The 16,352-nt window shown below is 39.2% G+C and overlaps 1 protein-coding gene across 2 annotated transcripts in view; it reads left to right on the top strand.

The window, feature by feature from the left end:
- The first annotated feature begins 3,796 nt into the window (after nt 1-3,796).
- nxph2a (neurexophilin 2a) overlaps nt 3,797-16,352 on the top strand; it is a 157,109-nt gene continuing 144,553 nt past the window's right edge. The window contains exons 1-2 of one of the 2 annotated variants that reach the window (XM_072257272.1): nt 3,797-3,859; nt 4,233-4,390. In XM_072257272.1, coding sequence (XP_072113373.1) covers nt 3,826-3,859; nt 4,233-4,390 — 192 coding nt within the window. In that variant the 5' untranslated portion in view covers nt 3,797-3,825. Of the gene's footprint in view, nt 3,860-3,973; nt 4,062-4,232; nt 4,391-16,352 lie in introns of those variants that run through there. The other variant, XM_072257273.1, reaches the window with a different exon arrangement.

Raw genomic sequence — 16,352 nt, 5'->3', positions numbered from 1 at the left:
CATATGAACTGTTCTCCCTCCTGCCATCTGGCAAAAGACACCGAAGTACTTGGGCTCTCACGACCAGACTATGTAACAGTTTCTTCCCCCAAGTCATCAGACTCCTCAATACCCAGAGCCTAGACTGACACCAACCTACTGCTCTCTACTGTGCCTATTGTCTTGGTTATTATTTATTGTAATGCCTGCACTGTTTTGTGCACTTTATGCAGTCCTGGGTAGGTCTGTAGTCTAGTGTAGGTTTGTGTTTTTTACATAGTTCAGTGTAGTTTTTGTATTGTTCATGTAGCACCATGGTCCTGAAAAATGTTGTCTCGTTTTCACTGTGTACTGTACCAGCAGTTATGGTCGAAATGACAATAAAACGTGACTTGACTTGACTTTATAAGGTACTGGAAGGGGCCTCACTTGGATTATTGTGAGCAGGTTTGGGCCCCTTATCTAAGAAAGGACGTGTTGATATTGGAAAGGGTCGAAAGGACAGTCACAAAAATGATTCTGGGATTGAAAGGCTTACCATATGAGGAACATTTGATGACTCTGGGCCTGTACTCACTGGAATTCAGAAGAATGGGAGGTGGAGGTGGGATCTAATTGAAACCTGTGGAATGTTGAAAGACTTTGATAGAGTGGATGTGGAGAAGATGTTTCCCATGGTGGAGGAGTCTAAGACCAGAGCTTCAGAATGGAGGGATGTCCTTTTAGAACGGAGATGAGGAGGAATTTCTTTAGCCAGAGAGTGGTGAATCTGTGGAATTCACTGTCACAGGCAGCTGTGAAGGCCAAGTCATTGGGTATATTTAAGGCAATGGTTGATAGATACTTGGTTAGTCAGAGCATGAAGGGATACAGGGAGAAGGCAGGAGACTGGGGCTGAGAGTGAGATGGATCCGCTATGATGTAGGTTCGATTGGCTAAATGGCCTAATTCTGCTCCTCTATCTCATGGCCGTATGGTCTTGTGGTCTTAAGTTTTTCCATTAATGCAGAGATTAGTGCTGGAAGACCTCTGATTTTAACATGTGAAGGTTTTGAATATTAGCATCCAAAATGTACGTGGAATGTGACTTGCTATGATTGGCAAAATCAAATATAGACTTCAAGAACAAAGGCTTTAAAATTAAGTCAAAGATAATACTTCTGGTTGACAGTCTTTGTTGGAACTTAAGCTGACGAACATGATTTTCATTACAAGTAACCATAGCAAACCATCATCAAGCTGAACTAGAAGCTCAATGTTGCTACACGTCCCTGGTGCCCTTCAGTTTGTCCCTTAAAGCCGCATGCTTTCATTGTAGGACATATTGTATTGGGTCTGTTGAGATGTTGAACCTGACTTGGTACTCTCGCTCAACTTATCCTTTCCATTACTGAGTACTCTAACAAATTTCAGTGGTAAACCATCCTTGGCTAGAAGCTTGTAGTCATTGATCATGCGTACTTTTGAACCTGAGGTATATTGTATTAACTTTACTGAGCCAATTTGTTCTTGCTTTATACTGCCAGTTCCAAAGGGAATCATCAGCTCTGTGCTCCTCACAGCTCAGCAGGGTTGTGACTGTACAAAGGAATACAAAGGTCAGAAGCAAGCTACAGGTCAGATGCCAGCAGATTTGATCTCCCCCTCTACTGCCAGATTCACCACAGTGCCCAATGGTAGAGCATTAACAGTGAGCTGATACACTCCTCAAGCTGCCCCCTGGCTTTATGCCAGCCATGGGTACCTTGTAAAGGCATTTCAATTTAAAGCCTGTATGTAGAACAAATAATATCTGTGGAGAGAGAAACCTAGTGAATGCTTCAGGTTGATGGCCTTTTATTACAGCTCAGTAATTCAGATATCTTCCATTTCTCTCATTTCTTGCACCTAGTTTTTTTTTTAATCTAAGCAACAGACACAAAATGCTGAAGGAACTCAGCAGGCTAGGCAGCATTTATGGAAAAGAGTAAAGGGTTGACGTTTCAGGTGAGACCCATCATCAGGACTGATTTCCAGCATCTACAGATTTTCTAGTGTGTCTTATTTTTATCTAGGTTGACTCAAGGAAATAAACCACATTTATTTCTGTTTAATTATCTGAGTTAAAACCATCCCGTTTTATAACTGGCATGAACCAGGTTAATTTTTCTGAAGGAGGTTTTCAAGATATTTCCCAACCAATCGCAAAAACAGGGCTCAGACTCAGACGTTCATGTGATCTGCTAAGGATTGTTGAGGCGCTTTGCACGGCATAATACTCCTCAATACAGTTGAATAAAATTGAATGTAAACAAATTATTTGTATAACTAAGCATATGTTGCCCATAATGCTAATGTAAAACCCTGGAGCACTGAATTTTTCGATTCCACATGAAACCCTTTGCTAACGACTGAGTTATGGCTATAATGTGTCTGGTCTTCCTTATCGGGGATTTACTGAAATTCAGTTAGATACTCTGCGGTTCTCCGCTGAATAGGCTCTATTCATTAGGGCACAACGACATAAATAAAAAAAATTGCAGAATCAACAAAAAAAAGTCCGTAATAAATTTCTCCGACTGGCCAGAGAACGTCAAAATGAATGTAGAGCATAACTTGGTATGACCACTAGAATGCGCTGATGGAATACCTTTTGTTATCAAGGACGTTTTCTGCCTAGTTGAATTAATAGTTCCAAATCCCACCACACTTTCTCTTTAAAATATAGTGGTTTTGTTGGGCTGGGTGTCTGTGTTTCAGGCATTTGCAACGTCCAAATCTGTGATGAAGGTTTGATTTAGGTAAACGAACTTTCTGCAGCGTTTCACATCATTAACAGATAGGCAATAACAGGAGTCAAGAAAGTTTGTGCTGAGGAGCACGACTTCTAAATTGCCGGAGATTTAGGGAATGCAGATTTTCTTCTTCATTTCTTGGAGAGCTCAATGCCAATTGGACGGATAAATAACACTATCTTTGGATGACTTTTATATTTTTCTAACCGGATATTTAGTACGGTGAATTTGACATCCACGTTGCAAATTTGAAATATTTAACCTATAAAAACTCGCATACACCTAGTAAGTTTAAAGCATTCGAAGAGTGCTCGTCCTAATAACTGTTCAAAGAACGTTGCACAGATCCGGACGGATGGACAGACAAGAACTTCCTTTTGGTCAATAAAACATCCTAGACGAACAGCTGAGTCTACAATAGGCAGAAATCGCACGAAGAAAATTGTGGGTCCGCAAACTGAGTCAAGTGTTTATGCTTCTCTTTTTTTTATTTTGTAATAACGTGAAGTAGAAAGTCTCATTCGGATTAGGAGATTCTATGGGAATATTTGAGGAGTTTCCTTTTGCTCTGAGGAATATCATAGACTCTGTTTGTTTAACGGACAGATTTTATAAACAATGACTTTCCGCGCTTCCTCTCCCGCTTTGTATTTGCAACACTCTGCTCACCTTTTGAGACCTTCATTTTAGCGGAGTGAATCAGTACTTTCAGCACTTAAAGCACAGGCGAACAGGAAGATTTGCTGGGAGCCTTCGCCCGCAGACTACCGCCAATCGCCGATTAAGGTCCTTTCCACACATTTTATGCATAGATATCATTTATATTTTATGGGCGGGCTAGCAAAATGCTCCGTGGGTCAGGATAAACTGCAGGGGTCATAAATCATTCGATTCGAGTCGGTGTGCCGGCGTACAGCGGGACTTGGAAGACTCGTGGAAGGTGCTGAAGTAAGGGAAGCTTTCATTTTAATTTGGTATCTGATCAATTTCAGCCGACCACGTGGCGTGTTTCAAAGCCTCTAAAGCGCAAGTGGGAATCGGCAACATCTCCGGGCTACACGGAGACGGTCGTATGGACAAACTCAACCTACGCTGCCTGAGTCCAAGTGAGGCGGGGGTGGGGGGAGGAAAACATTAGCCAACTCTCTGTCCGCCTAGTGCATAGTTAAATAAAAGAGAAACTGCGCGGGGTGGCCAGATGCGACTAGCTAACTTGTTGGATCGCGAAGAGCGGGGAAAAAGATTTAAAGTCTAGGGGGATTTTCAAGCGCACTTAAAGGCAGAACATTTTTCAAATTGGAAGTGACGGTAAGGTTGCCAAGGAGTTACATTTGTGTTTTAAAAAAAGTAATCCTCCATTGCTATTAATGAAGGTTTAGATTCCAGTCGTTTCAGCGGAAGTCGAGACATGTGTGTTATTATTCGTAATGTTTCATGCTCCCCGCTGCTCTGTCACATTCTTCCATCTATTCTACGCAGGGCCGTGGTCGGAGTTCGCTTCTTTTGCCCCAATCCATCCCCAACACTGGATATATGCGAGAGCCAAGTGCGAGGAGTCGCTTCATAGAAAACAAACCAGGATGAGGTACTCATTTCATCCGCTCCGTCTTGTTCTGCTGCAATGCCTTCTGCACACGGTGAGTGGGCATTTATGTATTGTTTTCCTTTAAGAACTTTTTTATTAGTGTGAAAAGAACATCGCTCTCCGCAGCCTGGCCGAACCTCCGGGGCGAGCGGCTTGCTGAAGTTCCTTCCAAATGTCTTCATGCAGATTTCGTCGCTTTGTTAAATACTTCACTGAAACGATAGCAGTTGGGGTCTCGGGCTCGCCGTTAGACGAATTTTCCCCCCACTTTGCTTAGTTGTGTCGGGTACAGTTAATGCTATGAGTCCGAGTTATCACTGAAGTGCCGGGACGTTGGTTTGGCTGAATATATAGAACGAGCATACATACAATATTGCAGAATGGGCGAAATGCGCTTTTTTTTTGCGTTTAATGTGTACTAGTGGATTGCAGGGATTTGCTGAAAGTTAGGATCACGGCGAAGTGTTCTCTCTCTTGAGTCAATGTTGCTTAATTATGCGGGGTTCGAATAGGGTAAATAAATTAATAATCTGAATATATTCGCGAACTTAATTTCAATCCCCGGAGACTCCTTCCAATGCAACGTTTTATTCTGAACAGAAACACGCTCGGTGGTAATTCAGTAATACAACTTGCGAAGATTAAGCACTCCACTTAAGCACTAGCTTCTGATGTTACAGCAAGGAGTTGATTGATTAGTTTTTGAGTAAGCTTGTGTCAGAATCTAATCCGTTTTCGGATTGTGTCAGTGTTGTAATGTTTTCAACTGTGGTGCTTTATCATTGCAATGAATTACAGAGCTGCAGCGGGGAGATAAGACATTAAATGCTTCACACCATGCCCTTCCTTTCAACGAGCCATCCCTTTGTTCCATCCTGTTCCACACCAAAGTTTCAAATGGCATAGCTTTAAATTATAAGCAGATTTATGGAGACCAAAAATAAAGCCTAATTTAAAAGATTTTCATTTTGATAATTTACATGAAGTACATGCAGATTTAAACCACGGCTGGTCTCAGAATGCGGACGTCTGTCACCTTAATTCCGCAGCCAGACGCATAGAAGCGTTCCGAAACTGGGCCTATACTGTGCCCGAATTTAAACTGAGCCCATCCTGGATGATATATGATTCTGAGTCTACATAAATGCAAAAAGTGGCAGCATTATTCATTAGCCCCAGTACTTACTACCCTTCCAAGTGATCGTCCCCGAACGATTTGAAACAGAAAAAGAATAGATTAACCAGTTAAGTTTTTTAAATGTAACCAACCACTAACTTTTAATGAGTCTTAATGATTGTAGGGCTACTTAGAAATAGTCTTATCTCTCTGCGTTATGAATTTATAGGCTAAATTCTTACTTACAAGTCAAACCTTTAGAAGGGTAGTTATTATGTCATTTTGCAAAAACATTTTATCAGGTCAATTAAGAGAAAGGTGCACTGGTGTCTCAATCATTACCCAACATGCATTATACCACAATGCATTCATTACTTCACTCTTAATTAAAAATCACAACTGAAAATATAAAATTTTCATCATTAAATTTTAAATTGCAACCATTATAATACCTGTGGCACATTAAGTCTCCCACAGTGATGTCATGAAGATCAGAATATCTAAAAGTCACATATTCCTCAAAGCAAGATAGTTTTTGTTAAAAGATAGGCCCCATAACCCCTCAAGTCTGCTCTGTCATTGTGTAAGGTCACAGATGATTCTCTGCCTCAATTATTCTGCTACTTAATTCAGATTCTCTAATTCTACCCCTATGAAATAGACAAACTCCAGCTATGCTTCTGGTCTAGCTCATCATCTGCTGAAACCCTCAGTCCCACCTGTGTTCCCTCTGCTCCCAGCAACAGAGCTCACTCCAAGCCTTGATCCCTCATCACTCACACACTTACTGTCTGTGGCTGTTCATTTTAGGGAGATTCTGACTATTAGGTTTTCAAATCCCTCTGAGGACTCACCTCTCTATCACTGAAATTTCCTCCAGATCTACAAACTGGTGAGATGAGCAAAAAAATTCCAAATGCTGGAGATCCAACAATAAAAACAATGAAAATGATGGAGGTGCTCAGGAGAAAGAAGCATAGCTGATGTGTCATCTATTCTGGTGAAACTTTATGAAATATTTGTGTGTTCTCTAATTCTGGCATGTCTTTTATAATCTCACAATTCCTTTCTTTCTTTTCTTTTCCATGCCTCCCCCTATTAGAACTTCTTTCTTTGAGAATGTTTGCTTGGGATTGTGCCCTCCTACATGGTTCAGTACTGGTTTCATAATACTCTCGTGATATTCCCTGAGACATTTCCCTGTGTGAAAGGCACTTTATAAATACAGACCTTATTGTTGTTGATCTCCAGATTCTTTGAATCACCAGAGTCCAGAAATCATCTGCTCTTGAACATCCACATCCTTCCGGGGTCAACCATTCCAGATTCAAGAGGCTCTTCCTCTTCTTAGTCCTCAATGATGAAGCACTAGTTCTTAAATCAGCTATCCACTCCTTGAGTTCCAGATCTTCTCACCAGGGCAAAGAAGCTTCCACTATCTCACCTGCCAAACCTTCATAGCATCTTAAGTATTTCAATGAGATCTTATTCTTTCATGAGAATATTTACATCCTATTTAACTTATCCCACTCCAGCCCTCCACACTTAGTATAAGATAATGCTCACCCCAAGGATCATTCCAACCTGCCTTCTGTTGTACAAGTTCTTATGTTAACATATTCTTCTTGTTTAGAGTGAGCAGAACTGTCAATGTAGGTTCGATTGCAGCAAGATTTGTTTACTCTCTTGCACCAGTACACTTGAAGTACTTCTTTCTCTCTTTAACCTTCTAGGAACATCTTGCTGTGATGGACCTCATAGTAAAGTGTGCATAGTGTGATAGGTGTGGCCCGTTCACCAGTTATGGTTGAGTATCAGCAAGACCTATATGCATGAGGCTTTTCACTGGGGGAGAGTGCTGACAAATATTTCTCAATCCTTCCAGTGGATAATTTTGTAGAGGTAACAGTTAAAGTGCTTTTCCAGTGCTTTGAGATATGAGAGAATAGGTCTTACAATAAATATTCAGAAGGCAACAATTAGCTGCCAACCTGCATCAACCACACAGTACTGCCCATGTTACCATCAAGATCCACAATGACACCCTGGAAAATGCGAACCAGCTTTTATGTCTCTGAAGCCACCCATCAGCGAACACAGACGTTGATGGTGGACCTCAGCTTCACCCCCAGACAGCACAGCCTTCATGCCTTCAACTAAAGAAGCAACAGTTTGCTCAAAGACCGAACCTCAGATACAGAACCAAGTTCATTGCCTACCATGTAGCAGTTACCCTTACTTGTGGAAATGGACAACCTGCTGCATAATTCCTCCCAAAGTGAATAATTTCATGTAAAATGAAAAATGATGGAAGCACATATCCATGGAGAAAGAAACAGGTGCTTTATGACCTGCTGAGTATCCAGCATCTGTAGAATATTGTTTCTGAATATATTTCTTCACATTATACTCCATCTGTCACTTTCTTACCAATTCACTTAACCCATCTTTAACTAGCTACAGATTGCATAGAACATAGGAAGCAACTGCACAGTACAGGCCAGTTGGTCCATGATGTTGTGTCAACCTTATAACCTACAGTAATATCAATCTAACTCTTCCCTCCTCTATAGCCCTCCATTTTTTTGTCATCCATGTGCCAGATTCTTTGCAGTCTTTCCGCACTATAATGCTCCACTTCGCTATATTATGTCAAATGATCTGTTTATGTGACTCTTTGTTCCATCATCTAAGTTCCTACAGTGAAGTGTTAAAAAACAAAATCCTGTTATTGAAAATAAAATATAGCAGATGCTGGGCATCTGACACAAAATCAGAGAATGCTGGAAACACTGAGCAGCTCAGGCAATATCTGCAGAAAAGTGATCACATTAACTCTCAAGAAGCCCGGTTAGTACGCTGGTAATGTGGTCCAGAAACCTACAAATTGAGCATTTATTTGTTTTTCTTCTATTCGTTACTCAAGCTAATACATTACTCTTAAACCTAACCAAGAACACCTATTTTTGTGTAAGACTTCATTAAATTCAAAATCCATAGGGATTCAATTCATTGGTTTTCATTAGTCATAACTACAAAGAAAAACTTCATTAGAATTATTAAATGTAATTTCTCTTTCATTAAAGCCATGTTATCTCTGCTTAATCATATTATAATTATTTTAAGTAGATTGTAACCTTAAATAATTGCAAGTTTTCTCCATGACTGATGTCATGCAAATTGATCTATAATTTCTTATTTTATCTCTTGAATAGTGGTGGCATAGTTCCAGTCTTCCTGTCCACTGCAATCTATACAGAATAAGGGGAATTCTGTAAAATCATGTCCACCATCTTTCTTTCAAGCTGTCTTTCTCTTGGAACCAAAGGTTATAAACGATCTTTTTCTGGGCAACAGTTAGCTTCTATTACTATTATTTCTTCTGTATTCTTAGACCATAAGACCATAAGATATAGGAGCAGAAGTAGGCTATTTGGCCCATGAGTCTGCTCCACCATTCAATCATGGGCTGATCCAATCCTTCCAGTCATCCCCACTCCCCTGCCTTCACCCCATACCCTTTGATGCCCTGGCTAATCAAGAACCTATCTCTCTCTGCCTTAAATACACCCAATGACTTGGCCTCCACAGCCGCTCATTGCAACAAATTCCACAGAATTACTACCCTCTGGCTAAAGTAACTTCTCTGCATCTCAGTTCTAAATGAACGTCTTTCAATCCTGAAGTCGTGCCCTCTTGTCCTAGAATACCCTACCATGGGAAATAACTTTGCCATGTTCAGGCCTTTTAACATTCAGAATGAAATCCTCCCTCATTCTCCTGAACTCCAGGGAATACAGCCCAAGAGCTGCCAGACATTCCTCATACGGTAACCCTTTCATTCCTGGAATCTCCAACATCAGTATATCCTTTCTAAAATAAGGAGCCCAAAACTACACACAATACTCCAAGTGTGGTCTCAACATCAGAGCCTCAATATCACATCCTTGCTCTTATATTCTATACCTCTAGAAAAGAATGCCAACGTTGCATTCACCTTCTTCACAACTGACTCAAGCTGGAGATTAACCTTTCGGGTATCTTGCACAAGGACTCCCAAGTCCCTTTGCATCTCTTCATTTTGAATTCTCTCCCCAGCTAAATAATAGTCTGCCTGTTTATTTCTGCCACCAAAGTGCATGACCATACATTTTCCAGCATTGTATTTCATTTGCCGCATTGTATTTCATTTGCCACTTCTTTACCCATTCCCCTAAACTACCTAAGTCTCTCTGCAGGCTCTCTATTTCCTCAACACTACCCGCTCCTCCACCTATCTTTGTATTATCGGTAAATTTAGCCGCAAATCCATTAATACTGTAGTCCAAATCATTGATATACATTTGCAATTTTCCAGTCATCCAGTACAATGCCAGGATCTATCAATTCTTGAAAGATAGTCATTAATGCCTCCGCAATCTCTCCAGCTACTTCCTTCAGAACCCAAGGGTGCATTCTATCAGGTCCAGGAAATTTAACCACCGTCAGACTATTAAGCTTCCTGAGCGCTTTCTCAGTCGTAATTTTTACTGCACAAACTTCACTTCCCTGACACCTCAACAAACACATAAACAAGGGCCTAAAGGGAGTGAAGAACATAAAAACAATTTATACTTTACAAATAGTGAAAGATATTGTAATGAGAGACGCAGAGATGACAGAGGAACTGAGTGTGTATTTTACATTAATCTTCACAATGGAAGATGTCTGCAGTATACTGTATATTTGTTGTTAAATTGAATACAGAATTCAGCTATTTTATAATTTCTCCTGTGACTGCATCTAGGGGATGCCCAAATTGTTTTCTTTCCTCTTCAGCTTTACAGTGTTTCAGCAGATTGCAAATGCATTGAGTGGCCGTTCCTGATGTTAACACTAAGAAAATGCAACGTTCCTGTGATGGATATCAAAAGATTTTAACGATTTTGGAACTAACCCAACAATGACATGGCTACACTCCTTTTTCTCCCCACTCCACCTCCCCAACTCACCAAAAGAAAATCAATAGTGAACTTCTCTGGTGAGCTATGCAAATTTCGTGAAACTTATGAAACTGTTCCAGCACAAGGGCCATAACTTTCTTTTCCATTTAAGGAGAGCCTGTTTGACTAAAAAGAAACATAAAAAGTGAAAGTCTGCAAACTCGATCAATAACTTAATGGCTCATGTAATTAAGTCACTCTCCTGCTTGTTCTCCAGAACCCTTGGCTCCCTAATTGAACTAAAACTTTTCTTGGATTTGAATATGTTCCGGAATTCAGTTTCCATAGCTCTCTCGAAAGATGAAATCCAAAGAATGACAGCCATCTGAAAGGAGCAATTGTTTCTCACCTCTGCCACAAATGAGTGATGCTGTATTCTGAACCTATATACTTCTCGATTCTCCCAAGAGGGAAATATTCTTTCACCATTTACTTTGTCAGGCTCTGTGAGAGCACTTTATACCATATTTCATTGAGCTTACTTCTCACTTTTATAAACTTTGCATCCTTGTTTTCCCAGCCACGTTTGTGTTATCATCTTTTCTGGTTATTGTATAATTAGTCACTATGGTTTATAAACTGACAAGAAAGCAACACTGATTACTGTAACACCACAACTGTTCGTCAACCTGGAGAATACTCCTTTATCTTGATTCATTGATTCAGTAGACAGCCATTCCTTTTTGTATCTTACCCTCAACAGAGTAGTCTTTTAACGTCTGATTAAACACTCATCATAATAAAATTACTGGGTTTTCCAATCTACCAAAAATAGGACAACTGAGTAACCTCAATCTATGCACCAACAATGGGTATGAGGAAAGTAAATGCATTGATTGGTTCTTCCAAACATTGGGGATGATTTTCAATTGTCTTCATCATTAGCTCCATTTAAACCAGGGGTTCCCAACATTTTTTATGCCATGGACCAATACCATTAAGCAAGGGGTCCATGGTCCATAGGTTGCAAACCCTTGATTTAAACTCAGCCAATCATGCTGCAGTCAGAGTCCCTGGCCGTCATACATACAATGTTACTAGTTCCTTTTGTGGAGCATCAAGATGAACTTGTACTTCATGTTGTTTGAGTATCTGAGATCCATTCACTGTGAAGCAAAGTGGATTGAAAACTTAAGCAATCTGTTGCTATGGCAATGACATTCGTCTTTCTTATTTCAAGATTCAAGATTCAAAAAACTTTATTGTCATTCTAACCGTACATCAGCTCTGCAGGGCAGAATGAGACAGCATTTCCCAGGAGCAGTGCAATCATAACATAACAAATGCAACACTAAATAATAAACTTAGCAATAAATAGTAAAACACAACAGCCACATGTCAGTTAAAATCAGTTATAAGTGTCCAGTGCAAGTTAAAAGTGTCCAAAGCAGAGTCAGGTAGAGCAGCTATTTAGCAGTCTGACTGCCTGTGGGGGAAGTAGCCTTGTGGTTTTAGTTTTGATGCTCCTGTAACGTTTGCCTGATGGCAGAAGAAAGAACAGTTCATGGAGAGGGTGTGAGGGGACTTTAATGACGTACCATGTCTTCTGGAGGCATCGACTCTGAAAGAGGTCTTGGACAGAAGGTAGGGAGACCCCCAATAACCTTCTCTGCTCCCCTAACCACCCTCTGCAAGGCTTTTTTGTCGACAGCACTGCAGCTGGAGTACCAGGCTGTGATGCAAAAGGTCAGCACACTCTCAACCACGCCCCTGTAGAATGTAGTTAAGATGTTAGTGGGGAGTGATGCTTGTTTAAGCTTCCTCAGAAAGTGCAATCTTTGCTGGGCCCGTTTCACAATCCCAGTGGTGTTCCTGGACCAGGTGAGATTGTCCGAGATCTGCACCCCAAGGAACTTGATGTTTTCCACTCTCTCCACTGTGGAGCCGCTGGTGCTGAGGAGTGTATGCTCAGGCTGAGACAGTCTGAAATCGACGATCATCTCCTTGGTTTTGGTGACATTAAGCATCAAGTTGTTATCACTGCACCAGCTCTCTAGGTGCTTCATTTATATTTCTGTTTTAAATCTCCTTTTCATGCATTCCATTTCTGTGAGTTTCTCCCCCTAAAGGCAGCACCTCATATGATGCTTTGCAGGCAGAAGAAACAGTATTTTTTTAAGCCCCAAGATCCTTCAGATGCTGGAAATCTAATGCAATACACACAAAATTCTGGATGAACTCTGCAAGTCAGGCAGCATCTATGGAGGGGAATAAGCAATCAATGATTCAGGCCAAGACTCTTCATCAGGACTGGAAAAGAAGGGGGCAGCAGTCAGAATAAGAAGGGGGTGGGGAGGAGAACTAGCTAAGAGCTGATAGCTGAGACCAGGTGAGGGGTAGCTGAGTGGGTGGGGGGGATGAACGAAGAAGCTGGGAGGTGATAGATGGAAGAGGTAAAGGGCTGAAGAAGATAGAATCTAATAGTAATGGACATGGAGGAAAGGGAAGGAGTAGGGGAACTAGAGAGAGGTGATGAGTAGGTGAGGAGAAGAGAAGGGGTAACTGGAACGAGAAATGGAAAAAAAGAGAAGGAGGGAGGAGGAGAAATTACTAGAAATTAGAGAAATCAATCTCCCATGTACCTTTCCTCAAATACTTGATAGAAATGCACAATTTACTTTCTGTGCTGACAGATAGTAATCAACTCTGGCAAAACCATATTTTCTCACCTGCAATCAGCAACTCAACACAAAGCAGGTTCTTTAAGGGAGGTGAGTCACATCCCTTCTAGCATTATTGCAAACAATCAAAATCTTGTTAATTTCTCATTGAACATTGGAGGTTTATCTATCTATATTTTATATTGCAACAATGTTCATCCCCGAGTATACAGTTCACATTGTATATGTGAATCTCAAGCTGCAATGAAGAGTCTTTCAAATTTCACCTGCCTGTGTCCAAATGCATGCTTCCTGTTACTATTATTTTAAAATCTGTGAGATTTAGCTGCAAGTTTATTCAACATTGCAGGCCAGTCGGTTGCTTATCCTTTAATCTTAGAAACATTGCACAATTTAATGACCACTTTTACGTAAATGTGTAGTAAGAGTGCTGCTTCGTGTTTGTACTCAATGGTTAATCGCCACATGTCAATGTGATTTAAAGTGATCACATGATATAAAATATTATTTATCAAGAAGTAAATGCATTTATTGCAAAAATACCAGTTAAAATGAATCCTCATGCTATCTAATAAATTAATAATTACCAATCTAAGAACTTTGATGCCGAAATTTTGACGTTATATCTGAGAAATAGTATGGAATAAAATATAACAAACACATGCTTTCAATTCATCCATATTATTTTGCAAAGGAACAAGGCAATGAAAAATAAGGAAGGTTCAAAATAATAAAGTACAGATTTGTTCAATACAGTAATCAAAACTAGCACCAAAAATCTTGAGTGAATTTTATGATAAGGTACTCGGCTTAAGCAGAAAATTCTGGGATTGTTGCATCATTTAAATTACAAAGTTATAGTTGTTTGCTTTTAATGTAAGGATAAAGAAAAATGTGTTTGCAGTACCGGATTCTGAAATAATTCAGCAACAATGAGCTGAAAAGATGAGTTGATATTCATAGGTTGTAGCACCCAAGGGAATTGTTGTTAGACAAGGAAAAGCCAACAGTAAAAATGGACCCTGCTGCACTAAAACATGGATAATTGCATGCCTTTGAAGTGGCTCATTATGGATTTGTGGTATTTTACATTTCCTGATAGAATTTTGCATTCATTTTGCATTGAGAATTAATTGCTATCTTTTAACTTTACCGTAGCAGTTCAGATATAGAACAATGAGATGCACTAAGTCTGAATGAAATAGACTATTTGTCACATTTTTAATAGCTGTCATCCAATCGGAACCTTGCTCTTAGGCAACCTTTAAGCTAAGTCTGTAGTCACTTCATTCAGGGATAAAAACCATTTGTGATGCAGTCCAATTCTGAAAGCAGTCCTTTACCTTTTGCACTTCTGTTTACAGTTAAATGTTTTGACTGCTGAAAATGAATATAAATGAAGCTTTCTCTTAGAACCTTTCGAATTGCTATTACTCATTTAATATTGGACCACGGAAAACATGGTCAGTTGTAATGTCAAAATAATGACAAATTTGTTTTTAATAATTTCAATGATTTTTAAAAACCATTTAACTTATTTTCGATCTGATACAGAAGATATTTCAATATCTTTTGGAAAAGTATCCTGTTATTAATTGAGAATTGTTCATAAAAAAGTGCCTTTTGAATAAATCTTTCTGAAAAGCTTTTGGGCATTTTTGAAATCACTGGGACCATAATCAAAAACATGACGTTAAAAGGAAAATAATTCAAATCAGAAAGGAAGAGATGGTAAAGAGTTTTCGGTATATATAAACAAAATCGCAGCACGAATAATCTTCCTTGATCTCTTGAAATTGGGATGACAAAATGATGGTTGATGTTACGGTACAGAGCCTGCTTTTTTATCCAAGATGATTTACATCTTGCTGAATATTCTTGTATAATAAATGTATTCTGATGGCTTTTTATTATCTCTTGTAGATGAAAGGCAAACACTGCAAAATACCAATTATTTTAAATGGCAACCAGTAATTTGAACGGTTGTGTATTTTTAGATGGATATGTGAGACAATATTTGGTTTTGATTCAGTTGTCTTCTATATTTACCAACATCTGTATTTTGGGTTGTGTGTTAGATATAGAAAATAAATTATGAAATCTTTAGTAAATAATAATGTTAGTAAAATCATCTCTTCACTTGTGGAGTAACAGGAGTAATATTAAACTCAGTGTCAGGAACACTTTTATACATATGTCAGTATACCTATTGACACTTTAAAATGTACACTTTGTAGACTGTCTGTGTTCTCTTCCAGTCACAAAACCATTTCTAATTTTGTTATAATTTGTATGTGCAGAAGATCATTTTTTGAAGTACTCTTTGAATGATTTGCCCCATTCTAATATCTCACTCTATAATTCTAATCCTTTGAAGTTTTTATATACATTTGTCTACGTCCAGTGAAACCTTTGTAAAAAATAATGATTTAACATTGTGGACCTAAAAACGATAAACTTACCAGAGATTGTTTACATTGGTGTTTCATTCCTATGGACTCAAGTATTAAGCATTCTACAAATTTGACTGTTTGCATTTTGTAGTTAGATTATCAACCATCCAAGACAACATTGAATGTGCACTTGTTTGAGCCTGAATTCCTCTTGATTGTGATTGAACACAACCTACCTTTCCTAAATGAAAAATTGCGACATCTGTTTGTACATATATTTGACAATCAAGCTCTTCTAAAATTCACCTTAAATTTCTGTATTTAAAACTGGTAGTGCGGAATTATTGCCACTCTTTCAGAGGGTATGTGATGGTGAAATTGCCTCAAAAACGATCACTGTAATAATGTGTGGTTTTTCTGACATGTCCATGTTCAACATATTAGTGACTTCTCTTTTCTGACTTCCTGTATGACTTAAGAGAAAATTGCATCCTTTCCCTGCTACTTTTGCCCCTCTTCAAAAGTGGTGCCTATAGTGTTTTGTGTGATTGGCAGCCTTCTGTGTCTTGCTCAAGTGATCATTCTTCCTGTATAAATCCAGAGACTAATAAGTGTCAGCAAGCATTTTGACCCTCTGTCACAATACAGCTGATCTTAAGCATATCATTTGCTGGTATCCATGGTCGGACGTTTTCCAGCAGACAGCTGTCACAGGAAAATCATCAGAAACAGGAATGCTAGCTGAATATTTTTTCTCAGCCTCTCCTAGTGCTTGGCTGCTGAGGTTACTGCTGTTACTGAGATTATCTAATTTAGAAAAAAACAGTGCAGTTATTGAAAATACTAAGTGGAATTAGAACTAATTACAAATATTCTTATTTCAGATTTGGCAAGAAAAATG

This window comes from Mobula birostris, chromosome 5 (assembly GCF_030028105.1).
Source record: "Mobula birostris isolate sMobBir1 chromosome 5, sMobBir1.hap1, whole genome shotgun sequence".
NCBI lineage: Eukaryota > Metazoa > Chordata > Chondrichthyes > Myliobatiformes > Myliobatidae > Mobula > Mobula birostris.
Note: the sequence above shows the minus strand (reverse complement) of the source record. Positions and strands in the feature narration are given on the sequence as shown.